General features: G+C 42.0%; 1 protein-coding gene across 2 annotated transcripts in view; it reads left to right on the forward strand.

Annotated features, from left to right (window-relative positions):
* prmt3 (protein arginine methyltransferase 3) overlaps positions 1-20,105 on the forward strand; it is an 87,645-nt gene that overhangs the window by 54,975 nt on the left and 12,565 nt on the right. For both annotated transcript variants that reach the window (XM_088333844.1, XM_088333843.1), the window contains exons 13-14: positions 3,882-3,968; positions 17,074-17,124. In XM_088333844.1, the coding sequence (XP_088189970.1) occupies positions 3,882-3,968; positions 17,074-17,124 (138 nt within the window). The remainder of the gene's footprint in view (positions 1-3,881; positions 3,969-17,073; positions 17,125-20,105) is intronic.

A 20,105-nucleotide genomic window follows, 5' to 3' on the forward strand; every position in this document is an offset into this window, starting at 1 on the left:
TTGTTTAGTGTGCAATGTTTACCTTTTTATAGTTCGCACAATTCGTTTGATGTTGTTGTATACTTTGGTGTGGATTATTTTAAGTGCTTACATTTCATCTTTTATACTGTGCAAAGGTTTTTGATTCTTTTAAGAATTATTTCCATTTTTTTCAAATTGTATTTATGTTAGAGGTTGACTTTGTTTGGTTATGAAGACATGTCAAAACAAATCATTGGAATGTTATTTTGTGATGTTTTATTTTGAATTTTGTCTAGACTACCATTTCAATGAGCTCAAAGTGCTACCTAGTGCATATCATAAGTGGGTAGATACTTCTCTCGATTGAGGAATTGAAAAATAAATAATGGTCAACAGAAAGCAACCATAACAAAGCTCGCCAGGAGATGGTGCTGTTTTCTCTAGGTTTAGCATTTCAATATGTTTGAGTATTAACAGAAACAAAACGAGCACAGAAATGAACTCAAGAGTTAAGAGTGGCTCAGGAGGTAGAGCGCTCGTCTTGGGATCAAGTGATCGCAGTTCGAATCCCTGCTCCTCTGTGTTACATGCCGAAGTGTCCTTGGGTAAGACTTTGAACCCCTAATGCCCCCAATAGGCATGTTAGCGCCTTACATGGCTGCACGGCTGCTATTGGGAAATGTGAAGCACACTGTAAAGAGCTTTGGGAAGTCTTGACTTGAAAAGTGCTATATAAATGCAGATCATTTAATTTCATTATTGCATCGAAATCGCAATACTGGTCTAAGATATCGCAGTTAGGTTTTTTTTTGTTTTTTGTTTTTCCAAAATCGTGCAGCCCTACTGCCAAGAGTCCCTGCCCTACCCCCTTCCACCTATCTGCCTTCTGCCGAATGAATGCAAAACCGATCTATTTAGATTTTGTATTCAAACCCCATATATTTTTATATGGATACTTTTGTTTTATTTACATTTTTTCACCGTGCTGCTTTTTGTTTTTTGTATTGAGCCTTATTTGTTGCATAATTGCACTCAAGGAATAAGTAATTTTACCAGTGTTGTAGGTTGTGCTTATAGCATATTTGACAATAAAGTTAAAGTTCAGTTGAAGTTGAGTATCAATGCTGTTAGGTACCTTACAAAACAAAATCAAACACTTAAACTTGAAAAACATATTTTTTATAATTGTGCCTATCAATTGGTTAGTCATATTAATTGTCAAGGGTAGCGATTTTTCTTTATTGTATTTCTTGATAATAGCGAGATTATTTTCCTTCGGTTAGCATGCTTTTATTCTCCCTTTATCATTACTGCAAACAAAATAAAGTTAAACAACAATCTGAACTGAACAAAGAGAAAGTAATGTAGCATTGTGGGAGGGGAATTCAGCAAATAGCTTATCGGCATATTGAGACGCAAACCAATAGCAGACCAGCATTTTGTATGACATTGACCAATAACAGACGTATTCTGCATGTGCACCGCAGATATTCGAATTTTGTGGCACATTTAATAATTTGTTGTTGATGTCGATTTGTGGGGAAAATGACTTATCGAGGGCCAGAAAAAACATTGTATCCTACTTTGTAATATGATAGTATTGTGAGTTAGGGACACCGTATCCTGGGCTTCTACTGATTTTGTGATGCTTAAGGGAGTAGTAGTTTATAATATTAAGACTGTATCCTTTTCATTTTTATTAGATGTAATGTATTTTTTTTTTTTTTTCAAGGAAAAAAAATGGAAGATGACCCAATGAAACAGCCCCAGCCTATAAAACACGACAATTTGAAACAAAAAAATATAAGAACAGTGACTTGTTTGATAGCATATCAAGGTTACAGTCTCAAATATAAAATGGACCTTGCAAACTAGTATAAAAATGTAAACCTCCTCCAAGGCAAACTTGATTGCTTTATTCCAAGTATGCGGCAAATAAAACACTCGATTAAATGGAGAGTTGAGCTCAGAGATTAAAGAAAGTCAAACTAAACACACTTAGTTACCCCTTTAGTTTCTTTCCCTGTTGCGGCTTTTCTAATCTGGAACGTCATTACGCGTTTCATCTCCTTTTGCTAAGTAGCACGTCCTCCACCCTTGTGATAAATGAGAGTCCGACTTGATGTAATGGAATTTGAATCTTCTAATCGATAGTTTCTCTCCTCCCGTGACAAATAGACAATTCCGTTCCCCGCCCCAAATGACGACCACTCGCATCCATTGCCTACCATTGATATAATCCAATAACATTCTATTAAGGGTGACTGCTACTCCGGAAAATTGAGAGCCCGCTCGTGGAATTATACATTCGGCAAACCTTGGAAACTTTTTTTTTTCTCGTCAAAAGTAACTAGGATAAATTGAGAGAAGTTCAAGCTGAACCGTTTATAGCCACATTGAATCCGCTTCGCAATTCTTTTCATTTTCTGAAGCATACGTGTGGTTTTTGTGCTACTGTTTTGAGCTGGCAACATCAGTGCCATGACAACTCTTATCTTTATTATTTAAAGCCTCCGTATGTGTATTTGTGTGTGATAGTGACCCCCAATGGTGTAAGAATGTTTCATTCATTTAAATAAAACATTATTAATTTAAATAATAAAAGACTGGTAGTTAAAAAAAAACTTGAAAGGCCCCATTAAAAAAGCTAACATGGTTGCCTATCATCTGACAAGGATGCTCAAATTTGCAAAGGTAGCTTGCCCCAGTGGTGCTTTTCAGATTCAGATTCAGATTTACTTTAATGTCATTAGTGTACACGTGTATACAGAACGAAATGTCGATACATCTGACCCGCACAGTTTCCTTGAGCGTCAGCCGGGATAGATAAGATTAACCATGTCTTCGTCAGAATTTTAGCGCAGCAGTTCGTCATCTCGCGGTTCGATGTTACCTCCAGTTGTAAATGGTCCAGTTTATTGTCCAAAGAGTGAACGTTGGAGAGGAAAATGGATGGGAGAGGCGTTTTGAAGGGTTTAGCCTTTAGCCTAGCGGTTAGCCTGGCCCGACAACCTCGCTTCCTCCTCCGGTCACGCCGCTCTCTTGCCACTCTGCTTCGCTGCTTTGTAGGCCGCTGGGTCTTGTTGACATAGCAGTCCGTGGCTAAGTGGTCGTAGCACCGAGCGCTTGATGTCTGGATGATCGCATATCCAGCAAAAAAACTGCGATCGTATATTAATCTGCAGTTTTAGCCGACTTTGTGCGCCGTCAAAACTGAGTCGAAGACTGGGTTTTATGGCCGAAGTGTAAAAAACTGTAGCGAGCCGATGTAGCTGCAGCCGAACAGGAGCGCCGCCATCAACAGTTGTTTTACCTTCCACAGCTTAGCCCTAGATGTGATGGTTGCTAAGTCGCGTGATTCAGGCTTTTTCCGTGTTTTTCCCCCACAGTTTCCTTCTCGAGCCAATCACGTTAGCCATTTTGCTGCTGGCTATGGCTCATCGCCATTATTATTGTTACCTGCTTTGTGTAAATAAAGCTCGCTTCGTTCTTCAGTGTCACTAGTCTTTTATTTATTTGGAGCTTCTCCCACTCACGGCTAAAGTTGGCAACTTACAACAGCTCTGACCAACTCCAGCTGTTCTCTCTTTTCAGCCGCTTCTGGTGGATCCAGTTATTATAGTTTTTTATTTTTTATTTGTCCCCTGCTGGGATTCACACCAGTTTTCATGTACTGTTGATAGCTAGAAATCAGCTTCATGCAGGCAAACAAGGAATTATGCCTCTGAATTTTGTAAAGGAGAATCGTTTGGGCTTCTGTTGTTCATCTTCATTGAATGCATATGCTTGAGTTCCATTCTAAGCTACATTGATCACTAGTGGTGAATTATCACAGTTATTGTAAGTCTTTGAAAATCGATAATCATACAGACATGTTGCTTTATGTTATAGTAACAGTTTTGTTTTTGCTCCCTTAACAGACAATCGACTGCAACAAAGTGCGTCTGTCAGAGCTGGAATTTACATCAGACTTTTGCTTCAAGATGACCCAAACCACGGATTGCACAGTAATGCACACACTCATACACACTTGCTAGATAACTTGGTCTACTGTTACAGTGTATTTTGTCAGCCACTGAGAGTTCAAGTTCTTCATTTAAAAAAAGATCAGAGAGGGCTGCAAAAGAAATCATACTGTTTACCTCAGGTATGAAAGTCAGAAACAAAATTGAGAACAAGGAATATAGAAATTCATATTGTCTTGATTTCTAAAGATTTTTGGGCAATTCATGATAGACGCTACGTATCTAGTCCAAAGTAAAAGTTGATTTCAATACACAGTTGGTGGAATTATGGTCGTTGTTCCAGATATCCTCTAGAGCAGTGTTTTTAAACCTTTTTTGAGCCAGCGCATGTTTTTTACATTGGAAAAATTTTGTGGCACGCCACTAACCAAAAATGTTATAAAATGACACTGAACAGTTTGTTTAATTACAATATAATTCATAATACCCCCAGTTTTTACAGCAAAAGCACTTGACAATGACATAATATTTGCCGAAAATGATTCATAAATGTTTTCTAAAATTTTTAATTTTAAAAAAGACTTTGGATCATTTGACAGCACACCAGACGATCTCTCACGGCACACTAGTGTGTCGCGGCACAGTGGTTGAAAATCACTGCTCTAGAGACGCTATGTTCAGGGCAACACAAATGTTAAACTTCTTTAATTGATTTTGAACAGTGTTGAGATCTTGAGACTGGTTAGGCTTCAAATGCTCAAAACAAAGCCATTCATTAGTTGTTTGGGAAGATTGTCCTGCTGAAAGACCAAGTGATGTTTAATCTTCAATAACCTTACTCATTCACTCAAAATGTCTCGTTACATAGTCCCATTAATTATTTACTTCACACTGATAAGTAGTCCTGGTCCCTTTGCAGAAGAAGATTGGTGTTACCACCCCCATGCTTCACAATAGGTTTGATGTTCTCTGGATTCAATTCAGCATTCTTTTTTCTCCAAAGACAAGTTTTGTTTCTACCAAAACAATCTGTTTTTGTTTTATCTGAACATAGCATAGTCTCTGTTCTCTTCTTGATCCCCAAGTACTTTTTAAATGATGCAGGTCTGCAATATAGTTTCTAGTGTCCTTTGACAGCTGTCTGGTAGAATTTGGAGTGTGAGGTTGTGGACAGTTGTGTTTTTTTGGATGCAATGTACTATTCCTTTTCCACCAGGCGTGATAAGACGTTTGTTTACCAAAAAGTATCTTTCCAGTTTGATCCAACCATCGGACTGTCTCCCAGTCCACTTCTAAAACATGCTGGCAAACTTCAGATGACTACTGGTTTAAACAGGGGGACACATCTCTCACTGCACGATTTGAGTCCCTTGCGGAAAATGTTTTCTCTCTACCCTTTGTTACTTTGGCCCCAAATCTATGCAGGCCATTCACTAGATTCCCCTGATTAATTCTGTGATTTTAGGTTGAAGTTCTTGCGATCGTTTTGACCCAGGAAGGTGAACTTGTGTGAAAGCCCCAGATCCTCGTGATTGACGTTAACCTCTGATGCTAATTACAGGCCCAATTAGAGGCCTCTGTAATCTTTTTAATTTGGACAACTTGCAAAATTACTGGTCGGCGCAATCATTTTTTTACCGCACTGCATACTTCTCTGGTTGTATTATGCTAATGTTTGGTTGCACTGAAAAAAAAAATGGTTCCCGTAAATAAAAGCCAGAACTGTACCGGAGAAAAGTTTCCAGCTGAAAGCTGAGCCGTAGGTCAACTACAACTCATGAATTAAGTTGTGTCCTCTGTTGGAGTTTGCTAAAAACACAAAAGCGTATAAAATGCTTTATGAGCCTATTTTCCCCGTCCACCACATCGCTCACCTTAACTTCCTGCAATGACGAAGCTCCATTTTACTGCGTTGTGAGCAGCCTGCAGGAAGAGCGCCTCGCTTGAATGTCTTATGGCGCTCTGCATTGTGACGTGTGGAGTGGCGCAACCCTTTGGGCTGTGGTGCAGTGCTACATAATCCAGTGTAATGCTATACAAAAGTGCTTCTCAAATAGTGGTACATAAAAGGGAGACGTGTATGATTATTAACTTTAAAATGTTGCAAAATTCATGCTTAAATACGTTTCAATTATTTTACATTTTAGAAAGGAGTGCAAGTTAATTAATACAGGGTTTTCAAACAGTGTGCCGGGACACACAAGTTTGCCGTGAGATGTTGTCTGGTGTGCCGCAGGAAATTCTCCATCTTTTTTTTTGCAAAAAAGCATGCCATTGCTCAGTGTCTTTGGCTTTCTTCCAATAATCAGACAGGTGACTAACATTCATCCATAACAGTTGGTGGCAGCAGAATACTATTTTCCTTTCTTTTTATATAGACCTTTTTTTGCTCATGCACTAGTATAGGGAAATATATTTTATTTAAATGTTTTGTTTTCAAATGTGGGGTAACCTACCAGACTGCTTGTTAAAGATGGTGTTGATATCCATTGGCATTCTGGCGTAGAATAGTAAAATGTCTTTCTGTAAAAATGTATGCTGAGTCAACAAACCTAAAAGTGCCGAGGCCACTTGTGGACATTTTCTTAACATATGGGCAACCCTTCTAACTGTGTGCATGACATCAAGTTAAAATTCAATGTTGTGACATGGAAGAGAGGAATGTCTTTCTAGAAAAAACTGCTAAGTCAAAAAAAAATAAACATTAGTGCTGGTTAGTTTTTAGGGCATTTCCACATCTAGTTTGACCTGCCAGATTGTGAAAGATTGTGATTCTGGCCAAACTTCATGAGAGTAGAATGTTTTTCCCGGAAAGCTGCTAAGAGAGCAAAAACAACAATTTCAAGTGGTTTTTTTTGGGTCAGTTTTCACATCCAAGGTAACATAACCTGACTGCCTGTAAAAAATGGTGCATAAATTCAACCTCTTTCTGGCCTGAGAGAGAGGAATGTCTTTCTGAAAAAAATTATGGGTCAACAAAACCAAACATGCTGAGCCTTTACATCTAGGGTCAGCTACCTGACTGCCTGTGAAAGATGGTGGATATTGAAGCATCAACAATAAGTGGGACACAATCACAAAGTTGAACACACTTTATTGGATATTTTAAACTTTAACAAATAAAAGACGAAAAAGTGGGTGTGCAAAATTATTCAGCCCCATTGAGTTAGTATTTTGTTGCGCCACCTTTTGCTGTGATTACAGCTGCAAGTCGCTTGGGGTATGTCTCTATCAGTTTTGCACATCGAGAAACTGAAATTTTTGCCCATTCCTACTTGCAAAACAGCTGGAGCTCAGTGAGGTTGGATGGAAAGTGCTTGTGAACAGCAGTTTTCAGTTCTTTCCACAGATTCTCAATTGGATTGAGGTCTGGACTTTGACTTGGCCATTCTGACAGCTTGATTTTTTGGTGAACCATTCCATTGTCGCTTTTGCTCTGTTTTGGATCATTGTCTTGATGGTAAACAAATCTCCGTCCCAGTCTCAGGTCTTTTGCGGACTCCATCAGGTTTTCTTCCAGATCCTGTATTGGTCCTGTATTTGTCTCCATCCATCTTCTCATCAATTTTAACCATCTTCTCTGTCCCTGCTGAAGAAAAGCAGGCCCAAACCATGATGCTGCCACCACCATGTTTGATTGTGGGGATGGTGTGTTGAGGGTGATTAGCTGTGCTGCTTTTACGCCAAACATAGCGTCTCGCATTGTTGCCAAAAAGTTCGATTTTGGTCTCATCTGACCAGAGCACCTTCTTCCACATGTTTGGTGTGTCTCCCAGGTGGCTTGTGGCAAACTTTAAACGACACTTTTTATGGACATCTTTAAGAAATGGCTTCCTTCTTGCCACTCTTCCATTAAGGCCAGGTTTGTGCGGTATACGACTGATTGTTGTCCTTTGGACAGATTCTCCCACCTCAGCTGTAGACCTCTGCAGTTCATCCAGAGTGATCATGGCTGCATCTCTGATCAGTTTTCTCCTTATATGAGCTGAAAGTTTAGTGGGACAGGCCCGATCTTGGTTTTATATATATATATATATATATATATATATATATATATATATATATATATATATATATATATATATATATATATATATACTTATATCTTAAACCAAAACATCATCACCACCCGTGCTTTGCTCACAGTTGAGAATAAGTTGTAGCTACATAGACTTTTTATTTTCTCAATATTTTATTGCAAAGAACAATCCTTCATTTAACACTCAAAGTTCTCCAGTGTAGAATGTTTTATTCACAGTGGCAAATCCACTTTCTTAATGCTACCAAAACAAAGCTTATAAAGTGCACATAATCTATAAAGAAGGCTCCACCGGTCTAAATTTTCCCTTTTCTATTTCCCTTTGGCATCAAAGCTGCTTGTCTCTGGATTTACAGATGATTATTGACCGGCGCGAGAGCTTCCCGCCGTCGTAAAGATACGGATCTGGAGTCAGTATTGTCCGCAGATCTCGAACGGTAGTTAAGGTTAGGATGTGTGAAGGGTAAACCGCTCCTAGACCAGCGCCCTGGGATTGGAGAGGGTGAGGCGCCGCCCCTTCCGCCCTATGATGGAGCGCCTGCTTTTGTTCTACCGTCGACAGTCCATTCATCAGCTCAGCCTGCCTAACCTTGCATTAAATGAACAGCACAACCCCTGCGTCTGTGCCGCTCACACGCAAGATAAATCCTCTCATTCTTTTTTTTTTTAACAGGCATCCTTTCTTTAGCCCCTTGTGCATTTACATGCTTGCACTTTGTGTTTTTTTAAATCGCCTGAAGCTACAATCAAGCTCTTCCAAGAGAGGGGAATGTTTGGATTATTAGTAGTCGTTTGTTCTGCTGAAAATTAAATTATTCACGCCAGATGTTTCTCTGAAATGGGAAATATGGGTGCCAGTCGATTTTTATTTTTGACATTTTGACAAATTTTTGAGGGCCTGCAGAATTTTTAGTTCTGTACCTATAAAGGCTTAGGCCATATCAAAAGAAAACTTGATCTAGAATTTAAATAACCGAAACAAGTTCTCCTACTTTAATACTTTTAGTCAAGTGACTTGTTACGATGACAAGGTTGCAAATAACGGTCTATTTCTCACTTATTTGAGAGTCTTTCTGTCTTTTAAAAAACAAACAGGACAGTGAATGGCAGCAATAAAAGATTATTACGATGGTGTGGTGGTCTGTGCAGTATAATGCAACAAATAGTCACACTTGCATACTTGTAAAAAAGACTAATAATAGTTAGTTAAAATCCATGCACATAGCTTCGTGCCAACCAATGGACTTACGGGATCAAACTGTGTTTTCTAATGAAACCTGCAGAACTGTAGACAGTTAAGTCTGTTGTGTTATAATATAAACATTAGCCAAAGCCAAATAGCGAGCAGCCCGCACAAACGTGGAAGCATAGAGAAAATATTGGTAAAAGCTTCATAACACTTCATTTTGACAATGTTTTCACAATGAGAGCAATTATTTACTATACGCTTGATTCTTTTTCATAATGAAATGAAATGGTCTGCATTTATATAGCGCTTTTCAAGTCGATGAAGACTTCCCAAAGCGCTTTACAATATGCTTCACATTTACCCATTCACACACACTCACACACCAATAGCGGCCGTGCAGCCATGCAAGGCGCCAACCTGCTTATTGGGGCATTAGGGGTTCAGTGTCGTACCCAAGGAAACTTCGACATGTAACTTCAAACTGCGATCTCTTGATCCCATGACGAGCGCGCCTTCTGAGCTACCTCTCCATCTACTGTTAAGGAGTGAAATTGACCCCGTGTTATTTTCTTCCTCTCAGCATTATTCTGCCACGGTAAAGGCTTTAAACCCACCGAAAACTGGTCCGGGACCCACTTTTGTATCCCGACCCAACAGTTGAGAAACAGTGTACTAGAGGGAATTCACACCAAAGCGTCGGCGAGGTGCTCATGCTTGCAGCCTGCACGCCTGGGTAAACCCTATCAAAAGCGCATTAGACCCCACCACCAACCCCCCAAACAGTCCCCGTCAGCAGTCCTCCGTCCCTCCTACCCCCACTCTTGTATAATAGTATCTAACCGGGCCACTCGGCTAACTGACACATGGCCAGGCGAAAGGGGAGCAATGATGAATTGCTCCCTGTTGGTGTTATCCTTGATGATAATTATTAATTTTCCCGGCGCGCTTCCTGGACTTGGCGGGAGAGCGCTTGCAGTGCAGTCGGGCTTTCTCGGAGGACCATCAGGAAGCCCGCCGTCATCACTTATCGCCGACACTTTCGGGGCCCCTGGCAAAAATGCTGATGAAAATTAAATGCAGTCGTTCAGGATCTGGGTGTTTTTGGCGTTCGGGTGTGTTCTGCAACCGTAGCTTATTGCTTGCCTTTGACTTTTTTATACAGAGCAATGTTTTTTATGTATTTTGAAGTTTTTATTATCAATATTCTAATACTGTAAATCAGTTTCTCTGAAGTGAATTTGAATTTAACCCTCATGTGGTGTTAGGGTCTCCAGCGCCTCCTTTCAAGGTTATAAAATGTAATAGCTGATGTGTCTCAGGGGCCATAAAATTAAATTACAATGGGAATATATGGTTATGGATGCATAATGTTTGTTAGGATGTTGTGTTAACTATATCTGGTGATACTCTTTTGTTTTTGGTGGTTAGGGCTGATTCAGACCCTGGGTCAAAATTAATCAGGTAACAACGGTTAGTGGTGCCAATTCCTAACACAACATGAGGGTTTAATATTAGGCTAGATAATATTACTTTACCCTGTGTAATATTCGACCACTAAATGTCGCTGTATTGTGTAGTGCAACTGAAAGTGCGTGTTACAAAGCACTAAGAAACTAAATAAGGAGACTCAATTGGATCGCAGGCACCGTTTTTCTACTCAGATTTGTTTTTTTGGAGTGACGGGAAGCAGCAAGATGGTCAGCTCCTAGATAAGCCTCACGTTATGTTAATAACAAGTTTCTCGAAGTAAACAAAACTTAGAGTAGGCTGGAGTGTAAAATCCCCAAGCAGGAGTATTTTGTCCACACCAGTTCTGACAGGGTCTGATATGACGGGCCCTAGCTATGTCTAACTACAAAATAAAACCCAATTAAAAAAAATTGATAAGCCTTACCTAGAAAATGTAGGAGTAGCATTTTTTAATTTGTCTGAATTGGTATCCTTCAGGCTCCTGTAGTGTGTCTTCTGTGAATGTACACGCTTCAGCTCTAGTCTTACGGCCTCTAGTGGTGAATGATTATACGCTGTCACTTTAAAGAGACATCCCCCCCTTCCGTTTCGTGCCGCATCGATTCCGTCCTTTGTCTCTCCAAGCCGGACTCCCAAGTTGTCAGCTGTGTCGGGATTAAAAGCTATTAGTTCTGCATGGTCGCCACTACAAGTGTGCTCCCGAGATTGATAGAGTACCTCTGCTCCTCCAAACGGGGGGAGAATTGGAGCAAAATCAGTCCTGGGGGGGTGTTTTGAGAAAAACCAAAGGCAGTAGACTGTCCTTCCTGTGTTGTTTTCACTATTTCTAACAATCTTTTATACATGCTGCATATGGAGAATTGAGCGGAGCATGTGAAAATGCAAGCAAACACATTGCTGCAATACACTCAAAAAAGCAACATTTGCTAATTTTGTGCTCAGAGGTTGTTTGATTTGAAATGGTCAGCAATATTTCCAACTACTTCTTAATGTGTTTCTTTTGTGCCATGACAAGCTTCTTTGATGAGGTTAGGGAGAGCAAAACAAGTTCAGCTCAAAAGAAAAAGTAAGTTTGTATTAGATGCTTTTGACCTGCAGCACAGCAGAAAAATATAAGTTTACCTCATTGGCAAAAAATGTTGCCTATTTTACTTGATTTTGGATTTTTGTCAAATTAAAGTTTACAGTATACATATCAAGTAGTACACATTTTTGCTCTTGTGAAGTTGTTTGTGTTATCGTGGAAATATATATTTTTCAAAATGGGAATCATTATTTACCATTCTAATTTTGCTGTCTTAGGTATATTTATTTCTATTGGAATATAGTACTGTATCCCAAAACCGGAAGATATGTACTTAAATTAAGTCAAACTTTCTGCTAATGATGTTTTTTTTTTGTTTGTTAAATAATAAAATCGACAAAATTCTAGATGGGACAAATTTGTTAATTTCCCATTTTTCTTATTTGAGAATAAAAATTAAAAGCTTAAATATGATAAGAATACAGATGCTGCCCTACTTTGGAACGAGATCCGGACGATCGTTAGTAAGTTGAATTTGTTTGTAAGTTCCTTCAGTGCTATATTTTGTATGTTTAAGGTTTATATGAGTTTTTAGGCGTGTATAAGTAACCTGCATTGTTTTGTCCCCCTCGGATGGGTCTGGCCTTGATGCGGCGAGGGGGCTTGCGTGTTCCAGTGACCCTGGAGAGCGATACCGTCGGGAGCTTGCTCCTGGTAGGGTCACCCATGGCGGGCCGGTCTCCGGGGTAGGTTCCAGACAAACAAAGACCCCAGCGTGTCGGTACACTGTGAGGTGGCAGCCCCACCAACTGACTATCCTGCGGAGGGCTAACAACTCACCCAGGAGAAACCCCCTTTGTTACGAAACAGACCAGAGAAAGAAGCCGGACTGACTAACACGGTAACGGACCCCAGCCTGCCCCCGACCAACGAGTACGGATCGACCTTCGTTGTAAGACCAGTGTCGCCACCTGGAATGTCCAGACACTCCTTCGCCCCGGAGCTGCCACCCTGCTGTCCCGAGAGCTCTGTCGCTATAACATCACCCTGGCAGGGCTCTGTGAAGTACGATGGCAAGGCAATGGTGAAACAACAGCTGGCAACCATTGCTACATCTGGAGTGGCCCCGAGAGTCAGACCGGCCTTTACGGTGAGGCTCTCGCCATTCCAAAAGCCCTCCGGAGGTCCCTCATCAGCTGGACACCAATAAGCGACAGACTACTGTCTGCTCGCTTCCTCCACCATCACGGCAAGATGACAGTGATCGTCGCCTACGCCCCCACCGATGTCGCTGATGAGGATGCGAAGGATGCGAAGGACGCGTTCTTTGACCAACTCCACCAGGCTGTCGACCAAGCCCCACCACACGACGTCACCATCATCCTCACTGATGCCAACGCCACTCTATCCAGCAATGATCGGTCCCCCGGCTCACCTGTCGGCACCACCTTCGTTGACAGCACAACAAACGACAATGGCAACCGCCTCCTCCTACTCTGCCACCAAAACAACCGTTGTGTTGCTGACACCTGGTTTCCCCGGAAATGCATCCATCACTGGATGTGGTACAGCCCAGATGGCAGAACCAGGAAGGCATTGGACCACATCCTGATATCACGACGCTGGAAGTCGTTTGTAACCAACTGCCGGGTGTTCAGAGGAGCACAGCTTGGCAACACAGACCATCGTCTGCTGGTGGCCCAGCTCAAGCTAAAGCTCCGAGCCAACCGGCACAAGACTCTGCCTCGCCCCGACTCCTCCCGACTCAGTGACCCCAACATCGCCAGAGACTTCAGTTGCTCCATCCGCCGCACTCTCGATGCCCTGGCTCCTGACAAGCTGACAGACTGGGCGGCCTTCAAGGAAAGTGTCCTCCAGTCTGCTCACAATGTCCTCGGACGCCCGCGATCCTTCCCGAGAAAGCCCTAGATATCAGAGAGGACACTAAACATCATAGACCAGCGGCGTGAGGCCCGGCTCCGAGGCGACCTCACGGAGTATCGGAGACTGAACCGCCTGCGCAATGTGGCCATTGCTGAAGATAGGGAGAGGTTTTGGCAGGCAGAAGCCCAACAGCTTGAGTCCGCGGCCAACAACAACAACATGAGCCGCGTATTCAGTCTACTACGCCAAGCCCGTAGCGGCCCACACATAAAGACAGCCCTGGTAAAAGACTCAGACGGCAACCTCATCATGACAGAAGCCAACTGTCTCGCGCGCTGGAAGGAGCACTTTAGCCTCCTCTTGCAGCACAGCACCATCCCGGCTGATCCCACCCTCCTAGTGGCTGCAAACACAGCACCTCCTAGCGACGCCTGCTGCACAGACCCTGTAACACCCGAGGAAGTGAGAGCTGCTCTGAAGAAGCTGAACACCAAGAAAGCCCCCGGCATCTGTGCCATTACCGGCGAGATGCTCAAGGCCGGCGGTGATGGCATGGTGGAGTGGCTAACCTGCCTATTCAACCAGGTGTGGGAATCGGAGCAGCTGCCCACGGACTGGACCAGAGGAGTCATCATGCCCTTCTGGAAATGCAAGGGTGACAGGCTTGTCTGTGGAAATCACAGAGGTATAACCTTACTCTCCATCCCGGGCAAGGTCTTTACCAGGATCTTGCTCAGCCGTGCCCTTCCAGCAATCAGAAGCTGCCGCCGTCCCCAGCAGGCTGGCTTTATGCCCAACCGCTCCACAACGGACCACATCTCTGCCGTCCGTTTGCTGATAGAGAAGACCCGTGAATTCCGTAAAGATCGCCATCTATATATCGGATTCATTGATCTGAAGGCCGCCTTTGTCACCGTCTGCCACTCTTTACTGTGGAACATCCTCCAAGCTCTCGGAGCACCACCCAAGATCATAGCCCTGTTCAAGCTACTCTACAGCAACGCAGAGAGCTGTGTCCGTATCAACGGCATTGACTCCGACTGGTTTACTATCTTCAGCGGCGTTCGTCAAGGCTGCGTGGCTGCTCCCGACCTTTTTAATTGCATCATCGACCATCTGATGTTCAGGGTTAGTGAGCGCATCCCCGGGGTGTCTTTCGGCAACTACCACCTGACTGACCTGGAGTATGCTGACGACACCATCATGCTCAGCACTTCCTACAGCCAGCTGAGAGACGCTCTGGGCATTTACACGAAGAGGCAGCGCGGCTTGGCCTCCAAGTGAGTTGGACGAAAACCAAGTTCATGTATGTCGGTGATGGACCAGATCCACCTCCCATCCAAATTGGTAGCGACATCGTAGAGCCTGTCAAGAGCTTTGTGTATCTGGGGTCCATGGTGACACACAATGGGGACCTAAAACCAGAGATTCTCCGCAGAAGAGCCCTGGCAGCATCTGCTCTGCAGTCTCTCTGGAAACCACTCTGGCGGCACCAGACCATCGCACGCAAGACGAAGCTCCGCATTTACAACCTCGCCGTACTCTCTATCCTGCTTTATGGCTCAGAAACATGGCCCCTGAACGACACCCTGGCCACAAGAATCGACGGTTTTGATAGCAGGGCTCTCAGAACCATCGAGAACATCAGGTGGCCCCAGCGAGTCTCCAATAAAGAGCTCAGAGCCCGCACGTGCCAGCCCCGAGCATCTTCCTTGGTCGCACAACGCCGCACCCGCTGGTTTGGCCATGTCCTTCGTCTACCACCAGACCATCCGACACGAGCCATTCTCCAGTTTGACCCAAAGGCAGCAGGCTGGAGACGACCACGAGGGAAACCCCGCACTCGATGGCTCGACGTCGTTGCGGGCGACCTCCAACAACACGGAGTTGCTGTAGAGGATGCAGAACAGCTGGCACAAGACCGCCAGCATTGGAAAAACCTGGTTCATCTGGTCGGCTCGACGCACAGGGACGGGACCCCCGACCTTCGCTGGAGCAATAATCAATCAATCAATCAATCATTGTTTTGTACTAAAAAATAAACATTTCGTGAAATAATATGTTTAATAAAGACAAATAAAGTTGAGTTTAACTTAATTTTGGTAGATGCACTGGAAGAGGTCCTCCTCCTTAGTAAAAAGTGGCTGAAAAAAGCGTCACGGTCATTTTATCAACCGCATCAATCTTTCTTATTCCACTTTCATTTCAAAAGAAACAGCTCTCCAGTTCTTTACACTTCACACCAACCATATTGAATGGATGCACAAGATATTAAACAATGAAAATGTCGCGCTGGAGATGGTATTTACATAGTATAGACAGTATAAAATCTTTACACACGAACTAGGAACAGGAATCCGGTTTTCTTCTTCGGGGTGGATGCTGGGTGATCTCTCACAGCGCCACAGTAGCGGCGGAAAGAAGCACTACAGTAATGTCCTGTACTCTGAAAAAGGTGCACACTATACAAAATCTAACTCACAGCAATGTCCGAATGTTTCGACATCCCGAAAAAAATGTTCTTATCTACCGTTTTATGTAAGTTGAATGATCGTAAGGGGTTGTCTGTATACCTTAAATGAGCAAAATACAGAATTCCACTGTAAAATCAATTCTTGCAGAAAAATGTCCTTATTTTAAGTGTAATGTTTCTAGTTTTAAGTTATGTTGTATTGATTTAGTTTTTAATATACAAATGTATACTTAAATATCATTGTGAAATGAAATGATCTGCCTTTATATAGCGCTTTTCAAGTCAATGAGGACTTCCCAAAGCGCTTTACAATGTGCTTCACATTTACCAATAGCGACTGTGCAGCCAAGGCGCAAACCTGGTTATTTGGGGCATTAGGGGTTCAGTGTCTTACCCAAGGACACTTCGACGCGTAACACAGAGGAGCCGCAGATTCGAACTGCGATCTCTTGATCCCAAGACGAGTGCTCTACCTCCTGAGCTACTTCTGCCCTAAAATTGTCTGAAATTATTTTCTTCCAACGTTAAAACAAATATTTTTAGGGATCAAAATGTTCTACTATTTGATACCTAAGGCACTTTTGGTAAATTTAAGGATGTTTTTAAATGTAAAATATCATAAGAATATAAATTATACTATAAAATAACAATCTTTTTCTGCCAACCTTGTTCTTGGTACAAATGTATTATTTAAAGCGTAAACCTCCTTAAATTATTTTTTTAATTCGTTGACAGATTATTTTGCTCATTTTAACCTAAATTTTTCTGAAAACTCGTGTAAAAATGACTCTATACCTAAAATAAGCAAAATTATCAAGATGATAGCCAATAATTTTAAAAAAGCAAATCTATCTGCTAGACAAGGTCATTTGACTAATTTTAGGATAGATTTTTCTTTGTTCCTTTTTTTTTTTTTTTTTTTTTTTTAAATATATATATATATATAGCTTAAAAGATGAAAATTGTGCTTAACATTAGCTAACATTTTTGCTAGTGGGAGAATATTTTTTTATGGTTCCCCTACCTTCAGTTTTCTCGAACTAACTGAGCTCTAATTTTCCATTGCAGGCCATTGTGGGCTACTTCGACGTTTTCTTTGACAAGGGCTGCAGCAGCAAGGTAAGCGTCATTGGCAACGAGAAAGCTATTTAACAGGAAGTCGATCATATTCATGCTTCAGTTTGCTTCTCATCCTCGAGGCGTTTGTCAGCGATCGACGCTCAGCGCGGTCCGTTGCTGATATAGAAGCACTTAGCCGACAGGGCCGGCCAGCCGGTCAGAAAACAAATACCGAGCTCGCTTTAAGTGTCAACTTGCTGTGTTCAACTTGAAACGTGGACTATGTTCCGATGTTGTTTATTGTTAATAACCTTATTGTTGACAGTTCATTTGATTTTCAATGACTGTATGGTTGAGCACAACACATCCTAATGTCGTGATTGACCTTGGTTTTACTATAAATATACATCTGTGTTTCTCCGTTAAAATTTCTAGTCCTTATTAACGAAGTTTTCAACTTTACGACCCTCTTGCCTTGTCTACATTTTGATTATTTTACTTATGAGACGACTTTCATTTTGTTTACTCCACCAAGAATATATACAGTTAGGCCAGACAATATCTGGACAGACACACAATTTTCTGAAGTTGGGCTCTACATGAAACCGCATCGGATGTGAAATGAAATATATCTTGACCTAAATTGAAGTGCAGATAATGTCAGCATTTGTACAGGTGTGTGCAATCCTTGAAAATGCTTACATTTTAGTGTTGTGTTTTCAGGGTTTAAAAAGTGCTAGAATATATGGTTACGTTTTTTTTTTTTAAATGTTTGTAATCGTTGCCATGTTCCTCAACCAATCCATTTAGAAATGACGGCAACAGTGCTCTGGTGGCTTGGCTTTGCTTTGCTGTTACATTTATTTTTCACTCGTGATTAACAGCAGCTGGTATAAGTTTGTATGCCACTGTCCTACTAAGTGTAATAGCCCCCTACGAGTTGTGCCTAAGAGGACAGGCAGATGCTGCACCTAAACAGGTTACTATGAAATGTGTATTAGTGCAAAGATTACATATCAACTATGGGCCATCCAAAAAAATTAATGTAGTATTTCCCAGTGGTAAATTCTAATGGGAGGAACTTCCTGCACCTGAAAGCGAAATCTCTAGGTGTATAATTTTTACCCAACATCTACCTTTATTGTGAGGGACTTGTTTCATGCAAGATTCAAAAATTGCATATGTAAATCCCTGACATATTTGTTCATCTGCAAAATACATGATTCTCACCGGGAATATACATGTTTAACAACAACTTTTTTCTTCTAATAGTACTAGAGGTATTTGAAAATTGGCTTTAAGTGTCCTTAAAGGGATTTCCAAATTCTAAAACATACAAAAAGTAAGAAAATAGCACATTTTTCCATTTTATATTCCAAGAATTTGACCTTCTGAGCGAATCCTTTTCAGTCAATAACTGCCTGAAGTCTGAAATTCATGGACAACACTAAACGCTGGGTTTCCTCCTCCTTAATGCTTTGCCAGGCGTTTTCAGCAGCAGCCTTGAGTGGTCGCTTGTTTGTGGGTCGTTCCGCCTTAAGCCCAGTTTTGAGCAGGTGAAATGAATGCTTGATTGGGTTTAGATCTGGTGATTGACTGGGCCATTGCAGAATTAAACCACTTCTTAATAAACTCCTCTGTTGCTTTTGCTCTATACTTTGGGCCATTGTCCATCTGCACTTTTAAGCATCGTTCAACTATCTCTGCAGTATTAGGCTGACTTTCAGCAGAAAGCCTTTTGCCTTGCATCATTCTATCGTCTTTTATCTCTTTTTCCCTCTTTAAAGACTTAATTACATGTTTACCCTGGAGTGACATGTCTAATCTCATTGCATACAATGTTTCACAATGTTGATATCAACGACAAAGACAATTCAATTCCATATATATCGCTGTATACTTTAGAGTTCGGCTATTTTTATCAGTTGGGATGCAATTAATGAACTAAAGTGACGCAGTGCCCTTGGAAGCCATTTATGCCCATGTCATCACATTTCCTCCGACATGTTTCACAGATGATGTGCCGTGCTTTGTGCTGTACCGTTTTCTCCAAATGTTTTTCTTCCCATCATTCGGGTGCAAAGCCTTGTCTGGCTTGTTTACTTTAAGGACTGATGAATGGCTTGCCACCTAGTGGTAAAACCTCTGTGTTTACTTTGTATTATGTACTGTATTCTCTATGCTTCAGACTTAAAGATAGATACACCCAAATCTTGGTGAACGTTCTTCACTTCAGCTGTTGTAAAGTAATTTTTCTTTATTATAGAGTATTCAGCAATGGTCCATTGCTATTGTTCTCCTTGGGCATCCAGACCTTTTTGAATTTTCTAGCTCACTAGTACATTCCTTTTTTCTTAGAATGTACCAAACTGTTGATTTGACTTATCCAAGCATTTCAGCGAACTTCCTTATGGTTTTTTCCTCTCCATGAATGTGGAGAAGACTAAGGAGATTCTTGTGGACCCCTGACCATCAAAGGTGCTGTGGTGAGGAGGGTAAACAGTACTAACTTCCTGGGTGTGCACGTCGCTATGGACCTCTCCTGGACCTCAAATTCCACATCACTGGCCAAGAAAGCCAATCATCGCCTCTACTTCCTCCGGAAACTGAGAAAAGCCAGAGCCCTGGCCCATATCTTGCGCACCTTCTACAGAGGCACTATCGAGAGCATCCTGACCTTTGGCATCACCATATGGTACAGAACCTGCACGAGTTCCTGTAAGAAGACCCTTCCAGTGCACGGTGAGACCCGCAGCAAAGATCATCGTGCCTCTCTCCAATCCATTCAGGACGCAAAGCTCTATTGCGAGAGACTCCACCCATCCAGCCTGCAGCTTCCTCAGCTTGCTGCCTTCAGGCAGAAGACTGCAGAGCCTGCGGGCAAGAACCAGCAGACTGCGGGACAGCTTCATCCACCAGGCAATCAGGATGCTGAACTCCCTCCCTGCTCTGCCATCCTTCCTGACAGCCACTCTCTCCCTATTACCCGCTCCACCCAGAGCCTGAATTTACCCCTTTTTTTTCATTTTTTTTATTTCAAC

This window comes from Urocampus carinirostris, chromosome 4 (assembly GCF_059441175.1).
Source record: "Urocampus carinirostris isolate Australia breed hairy pipefish chromosome 4, RoL_Ucar_1.0, whole genome shotgun sequence".
NCBI classification, from domain to species: Eukaryota; Metazoa; Chordata; class Actinopteri; order Syngnathiformes; family Syngnathidae; genus Urocampus; species Urocampus carinirostris.